Here is a 16,160-nt window from a genome sequence, read left to right as displayed (position 1 = left end):
GTAACTATACCGTGTTTGGTGTCATTTTAATCAGAAAAACGAGACGAATACGATAGGATAGTTTCATTAAAGAAATTGAAAATTATAGAAGTTGCAAATTGCTTCATTTGCTCTCGCTGGCCGGGTAGTCGAGCGTGTGTACCGTTTGAGTGGTTCCAAGGGCCATCCCCCGGTGGTGGGGAGGCCCCTTATTACACGAGTAAAATTATGGTCGTAACTATACCGTGTTTGGTGTCATTTTAATCGAAAAAACGAGACGAATGGTAAAGTTTCATTTTAAAAACTCGAGAGTTATAAATAGACTGCAGATCTTGATGCATTTACAGCAAAATTGAGTAGATATAATACGAAATTGTCGGAAAATTTTTAGAAGATGTATATATGATTTCTTCTCTATTAAAATCATTAAGGGAAGAAATTCAATTTAGTTTCTATTTCTTGCAATCGACTATTTTTATTTTGCATAAAGATCCGGAATAGTTATAAAAGCTGCAATTTTTTATACTCTACCCCTCGCTCGTTTGTACCGCTTGACTGGGTCCAAAGCAGAGTTGGGCAAAAATCAACTAATATTTAAAAATGACTAATAGTCTGATTGATTGTTAGTCAAAACTTAAAAAAGGTCAGTTAAAACTTTTTGATTAGTTAGTCATAACTACATGGCACTAGTTAGTCACAACTCTAAGTAATCGTTAGTTATTGCTTATTAGTTATGATTAATCATTAGTTAGTTTAACTGATCAGTCATCAATCTTTAGACATCAGTCACTATTGTGCGATTAACATACCCTAATATGTATACTTAACCTATATCGGAATTAGCAGTGACCAAACGTGCCATAATCTGTAGTTTATATGTTTATAAACTAATAGGCTATTTTTTTGTTATTATTATGTCTTATTTTAACTTATAACCATTTTTAGTCATTAGTCACAGTGAAATTCTGATTGCGTATTTAGTCATTAGTTATGCCATTATAGTCAGTGGTCAATATTCATCCTTAACAAAAATTTAGTCATTATTCATTAGTCATTACGCTCAAATACTTATGTAGTCATTACTCATAGTCACGCTCAAGTATTTACTTAGTCATTAATTATTAGTCACTTTTGTAGAGCTTATGTAGTTATTAGTCGATAATCATAATTGTGACTAGCGTTTGCCCAACTCTGGTCCAAACGCGACCACACAGTGGTGTGAATAGAATGGTTACAGTTACGGAGATAATGCTGTAACGAATTGATTCGCAGGGATTAATTACCTGAGGGCAGCTTTGTCGCAAGCATCGGGGGTGTCAACAGCAGGAAGCGTGTCTGTCGTTAGATCGACATTGTCAAGGATCTCGTCGAGATCGACGGACTGGCTGGACGAGAGAGCATCGGGGCTGAGCTGGGGCGAAGATCCTTCGAAACTTCCGCCGATACTCTTATTCTTGCCAGAACTTCGGCGTACTATCGTTAGCGTGCCTTGTTCTGCAACACAAACAACACAGAAAACATTTAAGCTGCCACTAGAAAATTCCTCTTCGCTATATTCCCTCTCCTTCCCTTCCCTCTTCACTTCACCGTACACCCTCGACAAATTAATTAATTGAATGAATTTATGTTTTACAAACTGAAATACGTTCCAATAATCTCTCTCATTTCGTATGCACTTTCGCCATCTTGTAATTAATTAATTAATTGTGAGAGCCAGGAATTAATTTGTGCACACTAGGGTGCTCCTTATTTTTCGACCATGAAATTTTCGGCACGCCCCCCCCCCTTAAAATTGTGTTATTGGGTAAGAATCAACTTCATCTTTTGCAGGACTTATTTTCTTACCCAATGGCACAATTTTAGGGAGGGGGGGATGGCGTGAAAAATATCTCGCAAAAAAATTTTACCAGGTATAGCTAAGGTCTACCCTAGTGCACACTCAGTACTGAATATCAATGTTATTATTTTTTTTTAAATTGAAATGGAATAAACAAAACAATATTCGAGGACTAATGCAAACGGGAACATTATTTCACTCAAAGAGGTTCTAATTATTCCAACAGAGAATAGAACAATACAGGAAGTGATTAACGAGACGATAAAAGTAAACAAGTTCGTAATAATTCATGCGTAATATAGTAGACAGAAGAGATAAAAGTTACCGCAAGCGTTTAAATTAATGACCCGAGGAGTAGTGTTGGTTTTAAAAAATGGTTTTCAGAAGTAAGCTAATGTTATCTTATCGGAAAAGTTATTGTTGACACAACAATCATACTCGTTTCGCGTTTATTTTCTACATATATCGCGTTAGTTGAAATTCTAACCCAGGATATACAGTGTTCCCGCGATTGATGTGACTTTCGGGTACGCGGATGATGTGACTTTTTATCCCCACTACTAGGGGGTTCCCCCTTGGGCAGTCGATCGCGCTACAAAAAAATTAAGGTATTGGGGTATTTAAATTGGGGTTTTATGATACTCGATGTGTGTATCATTCTCAAGTATGGAATAGCATTAGTGCAATACAATACAACAATTTCCCGCTTAGCACCGTTGTTTACCCAGGATCGTCGTTTATATTTTGGAAAGGTTATCCAAGAAATCTATGTTCGGCACACACACGTAAAAAAACGTAGTACCATTTCGTTTCCCGAGATTCGATACCCCCGAGGTTCTCACAACAATCGCGGGAACACTGTACATATGTTTAGAGAGACGAACTTTGGGACCAACCTAATTATAATCAATGTTTTTAGCGTTTGTTGTAGGTTTTAAACATTTGTGTCACTTCTGTTTTCTAATTTAATATTTAATATTAATTTAATATTGATACTGATATTAACATATCAATATTAATATAATGGTATTAACATATTGATTTTGATATATTGATATTGATATTAATATATTATGATATTGATATTAACATACATATTATGATATTGATATTAACATATATATTATGACATTGATATTGTATTCTTAATTTTTAATATTAATTTAATATTGATATTGATTACTATATCAATATTAATTTTAAATTTTATAGTGCTACTTACTTGGTAGCTGGCCATTTCGACCAGGCGAGGAAGGATTGTGCGATCTGGGAGACGCTGTACCAGTGCAGCTCGTAGTTGCATTGACGTTTGGAGATGCACCGGGCGAGGACACCGCAATATCATCTTTCGTAGCTCTGCGATCCGGCGGAGATGCAACTGCAATTGAAAGAAGAGATCAAATTAGAAGTTTATATAAGAAAATACGTATCGAAATACACTTGTACAATCAGTCACATAACTCACGTAATGTAAAAATCGCCGAATAATAGCATAAAAAGATTGCAGAAATAATTTTGTCATCATTTTTAATCATTTATATGAATACCTAATTTATATCAAGCCTGTCCAATTTCTGCAACGTCGCGAGCCACACGGTCCCTATCAATCGGCCGTTCCCCCACTACTGAAGCCACTTCTAGTAGTACGACCGTCGACCGAGTCGAATAGTGGGTATTTTCACCACCCCAGCGTAAGGAAGAAGTGGGGGAACGGGCCACATGTGGCTCGCGGGCCGCGAATCGGACAGGCAAGCTATTTTTTGTTGCGCATGTGGTTTGTGTTTACTGTCCTTCTCTATGTTCGGGTAGGTCGCAAAAAATATTGGGTTGGCGAGGAAGTAACTTCTGTATTTTAACCCTTTACACTCGAGCGGCGCACAGTGGGAACTTTCGACCAAACTCGATTCAAAATCAAAGAACTTTCGATATAAATGAGGTAGAGAGATGAAATTTTTAAAAAATTAAAGCTGAAACTTGGCAGAATATGGGAAAAATAGGGAGATTATGGTACGAACGTTTTTTAACCTTGAGAAAATTCGTTAAACTTTCACAATTTCAAGAAAATGTGGTTTCTCCGTTATCACGCGCGGAAAAATTTTTTTTTAACATGCTATATATAATTTCCCGTAGATTTTTTCACGCTGATTTCAAATCTGGTCTCAAAATTTGTCTACGACCTCAGGATTTTGCAAGAAATCGATTTTTTTGAACAGAACTAATGTAATCATTTTTCGTTGAAATGATTTGATAACCCATTAGTTTGAAGGAATATTGTATTCTCATATATAAAACACAATAAAATTAAACATGATGAAGGATTTGAACGTTTATTTGACGTATATCACTTGACGAACGATCACCCGACGTATCGCTGCGATTGTCGCTGGCACTCCTTGTAGGCTATGTGTGACTGTAATGTAATTTAAATTAGATATCTATTTTCCGTGATTATATTTTCATTTACACAGGAACTGAGGTAAGTATTTCATCTTTTTAAGGTGAAATAAACCGAATTTCTTTGTTCAAACGATGAACTTTAATCAATAAAATATTTCCTTGTTTATTCGTTTTGGCAAAAGATCATCGAACAAAAGGGAAAATATTCTGAATCTACAAAACACATTTGAAATTTTTGTCGCTGGCATCAATAAAATCATTGCAGATAGTATAATTTCGACTATTTTTCTCGTGAATTGGATTTACGAAACATAAATAATTTATACGATAGAAAATATTTAGTGAAACTGGATTTATAAAATATTCTGGTTCGAAACGAGTGTTATCAATTATGCGACCGCTCATCAGTTTACTAATGAGCATATTTTACGCGTTTGCGACAAAAAAGTGAGCGCAAAGAAGCGTTGGAAAATGATTTAGTGCTTTCCCTTGCGAAGTAAAAATTGAAAGCTTCATTATAATTGCTCCTGGGGGAGGGGGATATATATACGGCATGGCGTTGTTAAAGGTTTAAGTGGTCCCTCGAGGGCTCGGGGCACGGGAATTACATCGTTTGTCGTTTTTTGAACACTTCTGCGCGGTTAGTTGGCGAAAGTATACCTAAACTCCGCGTTTCCAGCGGAGTTATGCTACTAAAGTAAAGCTAATTTCACTCGACGAATTATTACAGCACCGGTGGCCACTCTTTTTTCAAACATTCATCATGTTCACGACGTTACAGAAAAATACACCATTATTTTCAGGAGAGTCTCCAGAATCGTTCTGGTCAGAAATTATTCGTACAATTATTCGTCAATTAGAAATATACAGGGTGAGTCACTTAATGTTGCCACCTCAAATATCTTTGTTGTTTTTAAAGATACGTCAAATGTCTGAAGGACAAAGTTGAATGGCAAAATGGGCTTATGCGATACAAAAAAATTGTTTGTTTTTATGTCATTTTTTCCAGAGATGTGAACGTCACCTTCATTTTTTTTTTAATGAAATGAGGTATTTTTTAATTAAACAATATAATTAAAAAATATCTCATTTCATTTAAAAAAATGAAGGTGACCTTCACATCTCTGAAAAAAATTACATGAAAACCAATTTTTTTAGTATCGTATGAGCCCCATTTTACCATTCATCTTTGTCCCTCAGACATTTGACGTATTTTTAAAAAGAACAAAGATATTTGAGGTGGCATCGTTAGGTGGCTCACCTTGTATAAACATCCATAATGTTACCAAAAAAAAATACCATTACATCCGCGAGAGTTTAAGGAATCGTTCTATCCAAGAATCATTCCCGTATCTGTCACGATCCAGCCTCATAAAATTGCCAAATTATAAAATCCGATTTTGAAAATGAAAACGATAATGAAAAACGGTTTGAAAATTCTTAATCAGCACACACACATGTGTCACAGGCGCTCGCGCCGTGACCACGGGAACTGTTAAGAAAGTTTCAAAGTGAATACCTACTCCGCGGATCCTCCAGGATTTTACAATAGCCTTCAAGACTTTCGAGACTCCGTAGCCGGGGGGATCCCGAACTTTTCCCTTCGTCGGGTTAACTATCTGATTACAATTTATATTACCCGAGTTCCACCGAGCAGACCGCACTGGGACGCAGCCCCGTGATTAAACATATTCACTGAAACGGAACCGCCAAGGTCACCCAATGAAAAGCTGACCATTGTCAGAACGGATGACAGTCGTAGCCCCGCGTTCAGCCGGCGGCGCGGCGGTGATCTATAGTTTCGTATTCGATTTGCCGAATCGTAAACTCGATTATAATTGCCCGACGGGTATCGTGTGTCTGGATTATGCTCGTATTGACGGTGGTCGCGGGCCACGAAGATTTATCGTTCCATAAAATCGCATTAATAGACTGCCCGCGATCACACTGTACCTTAGGCCAATATTTCCGAACCGGAGGTATCAACGTTTTAACATTGGACATATCGACCAAGTAATACACAGGCAATCAAGAAACAAAAAATAAAATAAATAATGTTAGAAAATAATAAAATAGAAAAATATTTTTATGTGTACTTTTAAAGGTACCTACACATTTTAAATATTTCCGAACCGGAGGTATGAACGTTTTCACAGCGGAAATATCGAGCAAATAATACACAGGCAATCAAGAAACAGAAGATAAAATAATGTTAGAAAATAATAAAATAGGAAAAAAATTTTTATGTGTTTCTTTAAAGGTATCTACACATTTTAAATATTTCCGAAGCGGAGGTATGAATGTTTTCACAGTGGAAATATCGAACATGTAATACACAGTCAATCAAGAAATAGAAGATAAATATAAAGGAAATAATAAAATAGAACAAGATTTTGATGTGTGCACCTTTAAAGAAAATTTGAAATCAGAGCCCCAAAAATGTCGTAGTTCCTTCACAGGGTTCATCAGATCATTTGAAACAACTTTTTCCTTTGCGAAAATCTTCCCCGCGGCTCCGTTCAAGAATTATTAGCGAAAAACACGAACCAATCAGAGCGCAGCTACTAGCGGACCATTTCCGGCACGGCGATTGGTCCAGCGTAACGGCGGGAGTGATTGGTCCGCGTTTTTCATTAGTAACTCATTAACGGGGGGTCAGAGAAGATTTTTGTAAAGGAAAAAGTTGCTTCAAATGACATTAGGAATCTCACATTACAAGCAAGTTAAAAATGGTGAAAATTTTAAATTTTTTGCAGTTTTATTGTATAATTCTCGCTAAAAATAGTTTAATTGTTTTCGACACACGTACATATCTTTGAATGGCCACGTGAATGTCCTTGTCGATGGCAAAGAACACGGGAGGCGAGCCTTTGAGGCTCGCGGAGCATTATACGAGAATGAATTCATTATTAAATTTCCCCGCAACTTGGAAAATTGGATTTTTAGAAGCGCAGGCTCGCTGGAATCTCGTTAGTCCGGTCGCCGAAATAGTTATGCATTTTTATTCCACTATGCCAATTTTTTCGAAAATTTTTGTAACCCACTAATTCTAAAAAAAAAAACAATTCAAGTCGCTGCAGTTTCAGAAAAGGTGTACTGTTACCGATGCCTATAAATAAATAATGGTACAACGTAATACCTTTCCAATTTTTTCAAAAATTTTTCTAACCCAGTATATAATACCCCCCCAAAAAAATTCAAGTCGCTGTAATTTTCAAAAAGTTGCACAATTATTGAGTTGCAATATAAATAAATGATGTTCATTTTGAAGCTATGAATTGTCACGGAGGCTGTGGGAACGTTTACGTGAACTTCAGCTGTGTTTGTATGGTATGCCATGGAGGTCGCGTGGCGTACTGACAGATCATTGTCTCCGCGTTATCACGCGCCGCCATCGATGACCGAAAATTGCGTACGCTGATTGGCCGACGTTACTCCTCCAGTTGGAAAACAACGATTCTTCCTGGATAAGCCACTCATTGGAGTTGTTTGACCTAATTACTCCACCGCTGATTGTGCGAATCGGTACACGCCGATCGCGAAACCTGTCTCTCGGAGGTCATGGTATATAAAGCCATTGTTCCCGGCTTTTGGCACTGCGGGACCGACGCATGCGTTAATTACCCCGTTAATTAAATGCTTGGCCGTTTCAGCCAGGTGACGCGTACGATCCATCCAAATTGTCTACATTTACACTGCGATAATGTGTTAAAAACCGGTCGTACGACAATAAATTTTAACTGATTTTAAAGCTGGAAGTTTCTACTTTCATAATACAGCATCCAATTTATCCTAAGTAAGTGAAGGTCGATGTGAAAAGTTTCGAAGTACCGCGGTGTGTTGGTCCTGCGGGAAGTAAGATTTTCTCCGGCAATGCATTCAAACGCCTGTGAAAACTTTGGAAAATTTTTCTTGGAACTGGGTCCACCACGGATTTAAAGATCGAAGCTTTCTCTTTACAGCGACAGCTCGGAAATTGTAGTACGATTTTTTCCAGCCGTTTTATTAAGGTTTAAATGAGGGGTGTGAACGATTTGGTGCACCGCGTTGGTTCCATAAAATTTTTCTTCTCGAACTTGATTATCCTTTTGGTCCTATAGAACGGTGAAAAGAAATCGTAGATCACTTTTTAAGATCTCGTTGTGAAGAGGAAGCTTCGATCTTCAAATCTGTGGAAGATTCATCTCCGAGACAAATTTTTTAATGTTTTTACAGAGGTTTCAAACGTACCAGTTTTTAAGAAAAGTGGGTCTTCGATTTTCCACCTGTGTAAAGAATTGAAATGAGCTTGGGTTTATTGTTTACTATTTTTTCAAAGAAAATTATCATCATGTCGTTTACAAATAAATTAAATGTTTCCGAAGACAATCTGAGGAGCCTAAATCCGCGTAATGCAGGAAGCGCGCGTCACTAAATCAGTTTAAATAAATCATGGCGGTTAGATTCTCGCTATTTTCGTCGAAAAGGCACACGTACGGTTGTTTAGTGAGCGCGCACCGTGTTGAATCGTTAGTTCTGCTTATTAATTCAAGCGCCAGCAGGTTTTGCCGTTGTTCATTTATGAAATTCATAAAGAATGCCGCGAGACCTCAGGCTCCGGCTAAATTTACCCCGGGAGCTTTTGAGCTTTAAGGTATTTAACTTTCATACGATAAGACTGCACAGAGCCCTTTTGCACCGATGACTTTGTTAAAAATAGTCGGCGAGGAGCGACCGTGCCGTATAATTTTAAATTGCAAATAAATATCGTCCCAGCGTCGACGCTGTTTCATCAATCGACGAGGAGATTTCTTGACGCCCGAATGCAATTCATCACTCGAGTCATTGTTTGCGAATCAGAAATATTGCTTTTGCAGTTTGGTAAATGGCAGCAGAAAATCCCAAACTTTTTTAAAAAAGAATTTGTTTGTTTATGGGAGGTCTAATTATACTGTACACGTACATATAACATATGATTTATCTGTCATCGATTCCTGAAGTCATTTCAAGCAACTTTTTCCTTTGCGAAAATGTTCTCAGTGGCTTCGTTACGGAGTTATTAAAGAAAAACCCGGGCCAATCAGAGCGAGGCTACTAGCGGCTGAGAGGCGGAGCCTGTCGCCGAGGCGGAATCCGCCCGCAGTAGCCACGCCCTCGTTGGTCCATGTTTTTCGCTCATAACTCTTGAACGGAACCACGGAGACTATTTTCGCGAAGGAAAAAGTTACTTCGAATGATCTCAGACATCACCCCTTTGAAGGAAGTTCATTTTTTGGACACTCTGTATAAAGAATCTTGTAACAAACAAATTTATATGTACAAAATATAAATTTTCTTGACTTTCGCAATATTCTTTCTTGTCCCCAGAGTAAAGTGCATTCTGTCATTGTGGTAATTATGTGTAAACTAATTACCCTAACGACAGACCTCGATAGCATGAGTTATCGTAGTTCGACGATGTCTTATGAAGGTGAGTGCTTTGTTAGCAGGCAATTATAAAATTCATAATTTTCTTTGTAATTTACTGCATATTTCTCATGCCAAGTTACTGTATGATAGTCAGGCCTGCAAGTCGACATTTGTCAAATACTATTATCACCTGTCGCGGAATATTTTCGCCAAACGCAAAACCCGACTTCTCCTCAAGTATAAAAAGACGACGGTGTGATCAGGTTCGGCAGAAGACGTGACAACGTTGGTGTGGGTGGTAATTTATACTAATTGGACTGCAAACGCAAGGTAATCAAAGGAAGCTTTGAGATCGTTCAAGCTCGCATGCTGATCGATCGCGAGTTTCCTCCATCAAGATTCTGAAAGTGGTTTCTGCCGAGACCAATTTCTCTGTGTTTGATATAGCAAATAAGCGAGTCACATAGCACTTAAAAAAATTTTTTATATTGCGAATTCCGATCACCATAATTGCCAGAGTGGTTCTTGAAGTAAAATTTCTGTTCGCTTTTCTTTGCCACTTTCCACTGAAGCAGGGATTAAAAAATTCGTAAAGTTTGTGTTTAAAAATTTTTAGAATTTGTGTATGTAAGAATTTTTCAAACATTTGTATACAAAAATTTTTAGAATTTGTATGTAAGAATTTTTCAAACATTAGTATTTAAAAATTTTTAGAATTTGTATTTAAGAATTTTTCAAAAATCTGTATTAACAATTTTTCGAATTTTTATTTCACAATTTTTCAAAAATTTGTAAAATTTATATTCAAAAATTTGAAAAACTTGTATTCAAAAATTGTTCAACATTGTCACTGGTTTTGCGTTGAAACGGGGCGTTTTGTGTGTTTAGGAAAGATGAAGGCGACGATACTGTTTTGTGTACTGTCATTGTACGCAATGACAGTGGATGCTAAGGGGGAATGGTGGAGGTCGATGTCTCTGTACCAGGTGTACCCCAGGAGCTATAAAGACAGCAACGGTGATGGCGTCGGTGATTTGGAAGGTTAGTATAGCACATTCTTCTACGCCATCTTCTTCCACCATTGACATTTCCTTTTACGTTTCTCGAAAGAAGATAGCCGAAGTCGTAATAACTGTCCATTTCATTCCCATGACATGGACCTTCTAACACGGGAGTGGTGTGGACAGCTATTATGATATTAGCTACCATTTTTTAGAGAGCAGCTGGAAGCATTGTGACGCGGCATGTTTACCCTAGTGGATGGGGTAGGCGAACTGACAAAGATCGTACAGCTGGGACTTAGATGAAGAATTACTGTAAATGTCTTCGTATTCTGTTTCTAACGAAGGGTTTTATGATCACAGGTATCACCAGCAGGCTGGATCATATGTCTGAATCCAAGATCGACGCATTCTGGGTGTCTCCATTTTACCCTAGTCCTATGGTCGATTTCGGCTATGACATCTCCGACTATCGTAACATCCATCCACTCTTTGGAACACTGACAGATTTCGAGAGAATGGTGAAGGTTGCTCACAGCAAGAACCTGAAGGTGATCATCGACTTTGTTCCAAACCATACTTCGGACCAGCACGAATGGTTCCAGAAGAGCTTGAAGAATATCCCACCGTACAACGATTACTATGTCTGGCACGAGGGCCGCAAGCTCGACAATGGCACCAGGGCGCCACCAAACAACTGGGTGAGTTCATCATTCTTGACTTTTTTTATGGCGGGAAAATTGCAAAAATTGTCAAAAATGTACGATCCCTGAGGTCATTTCGAGTAACTCGTTAAGGAGTTATTAACAAAAAACGCGGACCAACGAGGGCGTGGCTAAAGCGAATGGACTCCGCCTCGGGACAGGTCCCGCTGAGCGCGGCGTTGTCATTGCCATCCGCCCGCTGTGGGCGTACCCCGATTGGCCACAGTTTTTCGTTAATAACTTAATGAAGCCGCGGAGAATATTTTCGCAAATAAAAATGTTACTTGAAATGACCTCAGAGATCGCCCTTCTAAGAGAAAAAATTCTAATCCTCGCAAATTCTGTAAAATATTCAGAGAGTAATGAAAAGATTATACTACTTGCAAAATGTTCAAACTCCCATTATCAAAGAATAAGTAAACAGTCGTTTCGTTATAATAGAGGATACTGTACCGGAATATTTTAAAGAATATTTTATTGAATAATATGTACACCGTTGGAACGTTTCCACATTTCTGGTTCATACCGATGATTAACTTCAACCTCGCGCGCACGCATTTCAGTTCGTAATTTCCATGCATATCCCGCGAAAAAGAATGCTACTGAATTTTATAAAGCATTCGATTTACGTCGAACATTGAAACGAGTCCAACGTATGGGTATTAAAACGCATATTCGTTGAATTTATTTTTCATCGGAGTACGACTGTAGGGAAATGTGGAAACGCGTTTATTTCAACGAGGTATCGTTATTGCTGCCATATTATTGTCCATTGGGATTATTAACAACCTGTATTCGTCAAACTGTCATTGTGATTTGCAGTACACTGTTTAATATACGTGATTGCATTTTCAGTTGTCTGTGACTTTATATCACAGAAACTTTCTATACAGGGAGTCCGAAAAATGTTCTTTAAAAAGGGTGATTCCTGCGGTCATTTCAAGTAATTTTTTCCTTTGCGAAAATGTTCTCCGTCGGACCGTTAACGAGTTATTAACGAAAAACGCGGACCATCGAGGGCGTGGTTACTGCGTACGGACTCCGCCTCGGCGACAGGCCCCGCCTCTTGGCCAACGGCAACACGCGCAACACGTCGGCTAGGCGGAGTCCGTACGCTGTTTCTTTTCTGATTGGTCCGTGTTTTTCGTTAATAACTCTCCAACAAATCCACGGAGAACATTTTCGCGAAGGGAAAAGTTACTTGAGATGACCTCAGGAGTCACCCCTCTCGAGTACAACATTTTTTCGAGTACAACATTTGTCGAGAACAATTCTTTCCTTAAGCATTTTAACATGTTTAATTTTTTACGCAGCTCAGTATATTCGGCGGATCAGCGTGGACATACCGGCCCGAACGGGATGCTTATTACTACCATCAGTACGTGGAACAGCAACCAGATCTTAACTACGAAAACGAAAAAGTGGTAGAGGAGATACAGGTATGCGATATTAAAAAGATAACATCCAAAAAATATTTTCAATCAGATATTTCCTGATTAAATAACTTTTTCGACTTCCTCCTACACTCCACAGGGGTGTGGTGGGGAGGGGAATTGTCCCGGCCTGCTTTAGTTAACAGTGTCGGTTTATTTGCAGGAAGTTCTGAGATTCTGGTTAGACAAAGGAGTCGATGGAGTTCGAATCGATGCTGTTCCTCGACTTTGCGAGAATCAAACGTTCGCGGACGAGCCACTGTCAGGCGCCACCGACAATCCTAATAAATTTGCGTACTTGACTCATATATATACAAAGGACCAGCCCCGAACTTATGACATCGTGAGAGGATGGAGAAAGACCCTCGACGAATACAAAGGCGACAGAGTGATGATGATCGAGGCGTACACGGACTTACACCACACGATGCAGTTCTATGATGCCGGAGCTAGCTTCCCTTTCAACTTTGGAATGGTCACTGGTCTGAAATCCAATGCGACAGCATCGGATTTCAAGAATATGATCGACGGGTGGATCGAAAACATGCCGCAGGGTGCCACGGCTAACTGGGTGGTAAGTGTCGCCGGAAAAGGTTAGTTAGTAAAAGGTAGGTGTGTCAACTGTGTGTGACTGGCCGTGGCGGAGGCGTGGCGGTACAGCGTCGTAGAAGGGGGCGGGTAGACTGAGCGTGAACAGCTGAAAGTTAACTAGGGCATTTTCCAATTTTTTAATGGTCAGAAACACGTAAATTGGATTTCAGCGTTTAATATAGCAGTATAAGTATAAGTATAATTAGTGTAAGCAGCGCTTGGAATTACTTACTCGCGATGGCCGAGTTTCGAAGGATACTCGATCCGGCCGCGCATCTCGCTCCCCGTGACGGCCCTAGTTCTCTTAGGCGCCACGAATAGCGAATATGGAACGCGCCTGAGGAGCTCCGAACTAGGACCGCCACGGGAAGCAAGACGCGCGGCCGAGTCAAGGGGGCGTAGCCTCCGAAACTTGGCCGTCGCGAGTAAGTAAATCCGAGCGTTGGTATAAGTGCCGCGACAAATGTTTTTACAGACCGGAAACCACGACAACCCGAGATTAGTGTCCCGATTCGGGCCCGACCGAGCCCGAGCGGTAGAAGTGATGGCTTTCATGCTGCCCGGAGTGGCTGTGACGTATAACGGCGATGAAATCGGTATGGTAGATACAACGGTTTCTTACAGAGACACTCAGGATCCGCAAGGTTGTATGGCAGGTCCCGAAGGATACGAGGAAGTGTCCAGGGATCCAGAGAGATCGCCGTTCCAATGGGACAGCAGCGTCTCTGCTGGTGAGCTGTGGGTACTTTAGGGGGGGGGGGTCGGATGTACATTATAAAATTATTATACATCCTCGATGAATTAGAATACTGTGCGATTGTATCCACTATTTACATGTTCATAATTAATATGTTGATTTATACATTATTGCAGGATTTTCCACGAATAGCACAACTTGGATTCCAGTCCACAAGAACTACAAAACTGTCAATTTGGCAGCGGAGAAGAAGGATCGCAAATCTTTCTACAGATTCTACGTCAGCCTTGCGCGTCTGAAGAAATCGCCAGCCCTCAGAGAAGGAGATCTGACTGATAAACTGTTGAGCAAAAATGTTCTCCTTATCGCCAGGTAAATGATGGGTAAATCAGCGGGAACAGCGTACGGACTCCGCCTACCCGACATGTGGCGCATTGCCGTTGGCTGAGAGGCGGGGCCTATCGCCGAGGCGGAGTCCGTCCGCAGTAGCCACGTCGTCGTTGGTCCGTGTTTGTTCGTTAATAACTCGTAAACGGGGCTGCGGAGAATATTTTCGCAAAGGAAAAAGTTATTTCAAAGGGCCTCGGGAATCCTTTTAAGGAACTACAACAGTTTTAGGACACCCTGAATGGGGAAAAAAATGAAATTTCTTTTTCGCAGAGAAACCAAATTGCAAGGATCTGCGTACGCAATATTGAACTTAGGAGGTGAGACAGAGGAAGTGAATTTGCAAGCAATCCAGAAACCGCCTCCCAAATTGAGAGTATATTACGCGTCGGATTCCTTTGGCGTGAAGAAGGGGTAAGTATATTATACATATACGTATATGCATACATATGTGTAGTATGTGTACATATTTTTCTTTTTGTTTAAATTATTTAAAGGTAATACATTTTTCTTTATTCTTACACAATTCCAGGTCTCGATTCTCCCCCGAGAAGGATGTATCTGTGCCCCCATATGGAATATTGGTTCTCACCAAGGCATAGACCGAAAAATGCAATGGGAATACCACGATACTACCAGTGCTACTTCGTTATTAATGTAAAGTGTGAAATACAGTTTGTTCCTTGGAACTATGATGTTGGATGTGCATCCATATTCTGTTGTACAACTTAAATAAATATCAGTGATCATGTATTTGATTTTCCACTAAATCATTTTTTGTTTATTAAAAATTCAAAAAAGGTAAACCTGTAGAAATTCACCTATTACATCGTTGCTACTATTACTACATACTAATTCATTTATTGCAGGGACCAAAGATAACAGTTATTCTAAAATTTTCTACGATAAAAATCATGAATGAAAGGTTGATTATTATTGAAATTTAAGATAACGTACACGAAATATAAAGAAACAAATTCGAAGAACAAAATGATTAAAAAATATCGATTTTCATACTTTTTGTATACGTTTTGTAAAAACCAATACGATTTCAGTCGATGAAACTATGACTTTTTTCCTTTTATGGTTATAACAGTTATGGTCCGTGATTTATCGACTACAATTTCTAAATTTCTAAATTTTCAACAAAAACCTGATCGTTCATTTTTGCCACCCAGTTCGGATACTGGAAGGATTGCACGACTCGAACTTTCAGCAACTAAACCGAAATGTTCGGCTAACAACAAATGGTGTAACTCTCGTCTGCGCGATTCCCGAGGGACCACTTAAATCTTTAGTTACGTGACGCAGTATACTTCTCGAGGGTGCAATTAGGATGAACCCCTCGGAATTTTTACCTCGTAAGGACGAGTAGGTACTAAATCATTTTTCGACGGTGTTCCACTTGCATTAGGACAAATTAATTCAGCTGCATTTCAAAAATAAATCCGTTTTTCGACGCTTGAACGCATAACTATATAACAATACTAATACTGTAATATAATAGTAGACTGCCAAACTGTTTGATATTATGCAATGCTGCCAAGAATAAGTTTGTTTATATCGTTGAAACAAAGAAGAAGATTACCCAGCAGTATAAAATGCCATAAATTTCCACTATCATTTTGTTTTGTCCATTTAACACTGTCCGATCTCTATCTAGACAAGTTGAGGCAATTATGTGCCTGTTGTTTCGATTAAAACGTCCATGTTAGAAAACTAAACGACATAATCACGGTACGAGAT

At 39.1% G+C, this 16,160-nt stretch overlaps 2 protein-coding genes across 15 annotated transcripts in view; one reads left to right on the top strand and one right to left on the bottom strand.

Moving 5' to 3' along the window:
- Positions 1-16,160, bottom strand: part of LOC143213100 (dual specificity calcium/calmodulin-dependent 3',5'-cyclic nucleotide phosphodiesterase 1-like) — a 192,907-nt gene that overhangs the window by 21,674 nt on the left and 155,073 nt on the right. For all 13 annotated transcript variants that reach the window (XM_076432658.1, XM_076432659.1, XM_076432653.1 and 10 more), the window contains 2 exons: positions 3,039-3,194; positions 1,263-1,473 (listed from right to left, as the gene is read on the bottom strand). In XM_076432658.1, coding sequence (XP_076288773.1) covers positions 1,263-1,473; positions 3,039-3,194 — 367 coding nt within the window. The remainder of the gene's footprint in view (positions 1-1,262; positions 1,474-3,038; positions 3,195-16,160) is intronic.
- LOC143213108 (alpha-glucosidase-like) lies at positions 9,878-15,195 on the top strand. 2 transcript variants are annotated; one of them, XM_076432676.1, is made up of 9 exons: positions 9,878-9,931; positions 10,490-10,642; positions 10,966-11,303; positions 12,620-12,745; positions 12,903-13,313; positions 13,806-14,061; positions 14,204-14,399; positions 14,688-14,828; positions 14,947-15,195. In XM_076432676.1, exons 2-9 carry the CDS (start codon positions 10,495-10,497, stop codon positions 15,014-15,016), a joined length of 1,686 nt encoding a protein of 561 aa, XP_076288791.1. In that variant the 5' UTR covers positions 9,878-9,931; positions 10,490-10,494; the 3' UTR covers positions 15,017-15,195. The 2 variants fall into 2 exon arrangements, with proteins under 2 accessions (XP_076288791.1, XP_076288792.1); XM_076432677.1 differs by lacking the exon at positions 9,878-9,931 and having other exon boundaries at positions 10,459-10,642.

Source organism: Lasioglossum baleicum, chromosome 10 (assembly GCF_051020765.1).
Source record: "Lasioglossum baleicum chromosome 10, iyLasBale1, whole genome shotgun sequence".
NCBI classification, from domain to species: Eukaryota; Metazoa; Arthropoda; class Insecta; order Hymenoptera; family Halictidae; genus Lasioglossum; species Lasioglossum baleicum.
Note: the sequence above shows the minus strand (reverse complement) of the source record. Positions and strands in the feature narration are given on the sequence as shown.

Excerpts from the sequence above, each read along its gene's own strand:
- LOC143213108 (XM_076432676.1), top strand. The coding sequence starts at position 10,495 with ATGAAGGCGACGATACTGTTTTGTGTACTGTCATTGTACGCAATGACA. Across the intron at positions 11,304-12,619 it reads GGGCGCCACCAAACAACTGG|CTCAGTATATTCGGCGGATC; the intron begins GTGAGTTCATCA and ends TTTTTTACGCAG. Across the intron at positions 14,829-14,946 it reads TCCTTTGGCGTGAAGAAGGG|GTCTCGATTCTCCCCCGAGA; the intron begins GTAAGTATATTA and ends ACACAATTCCAG.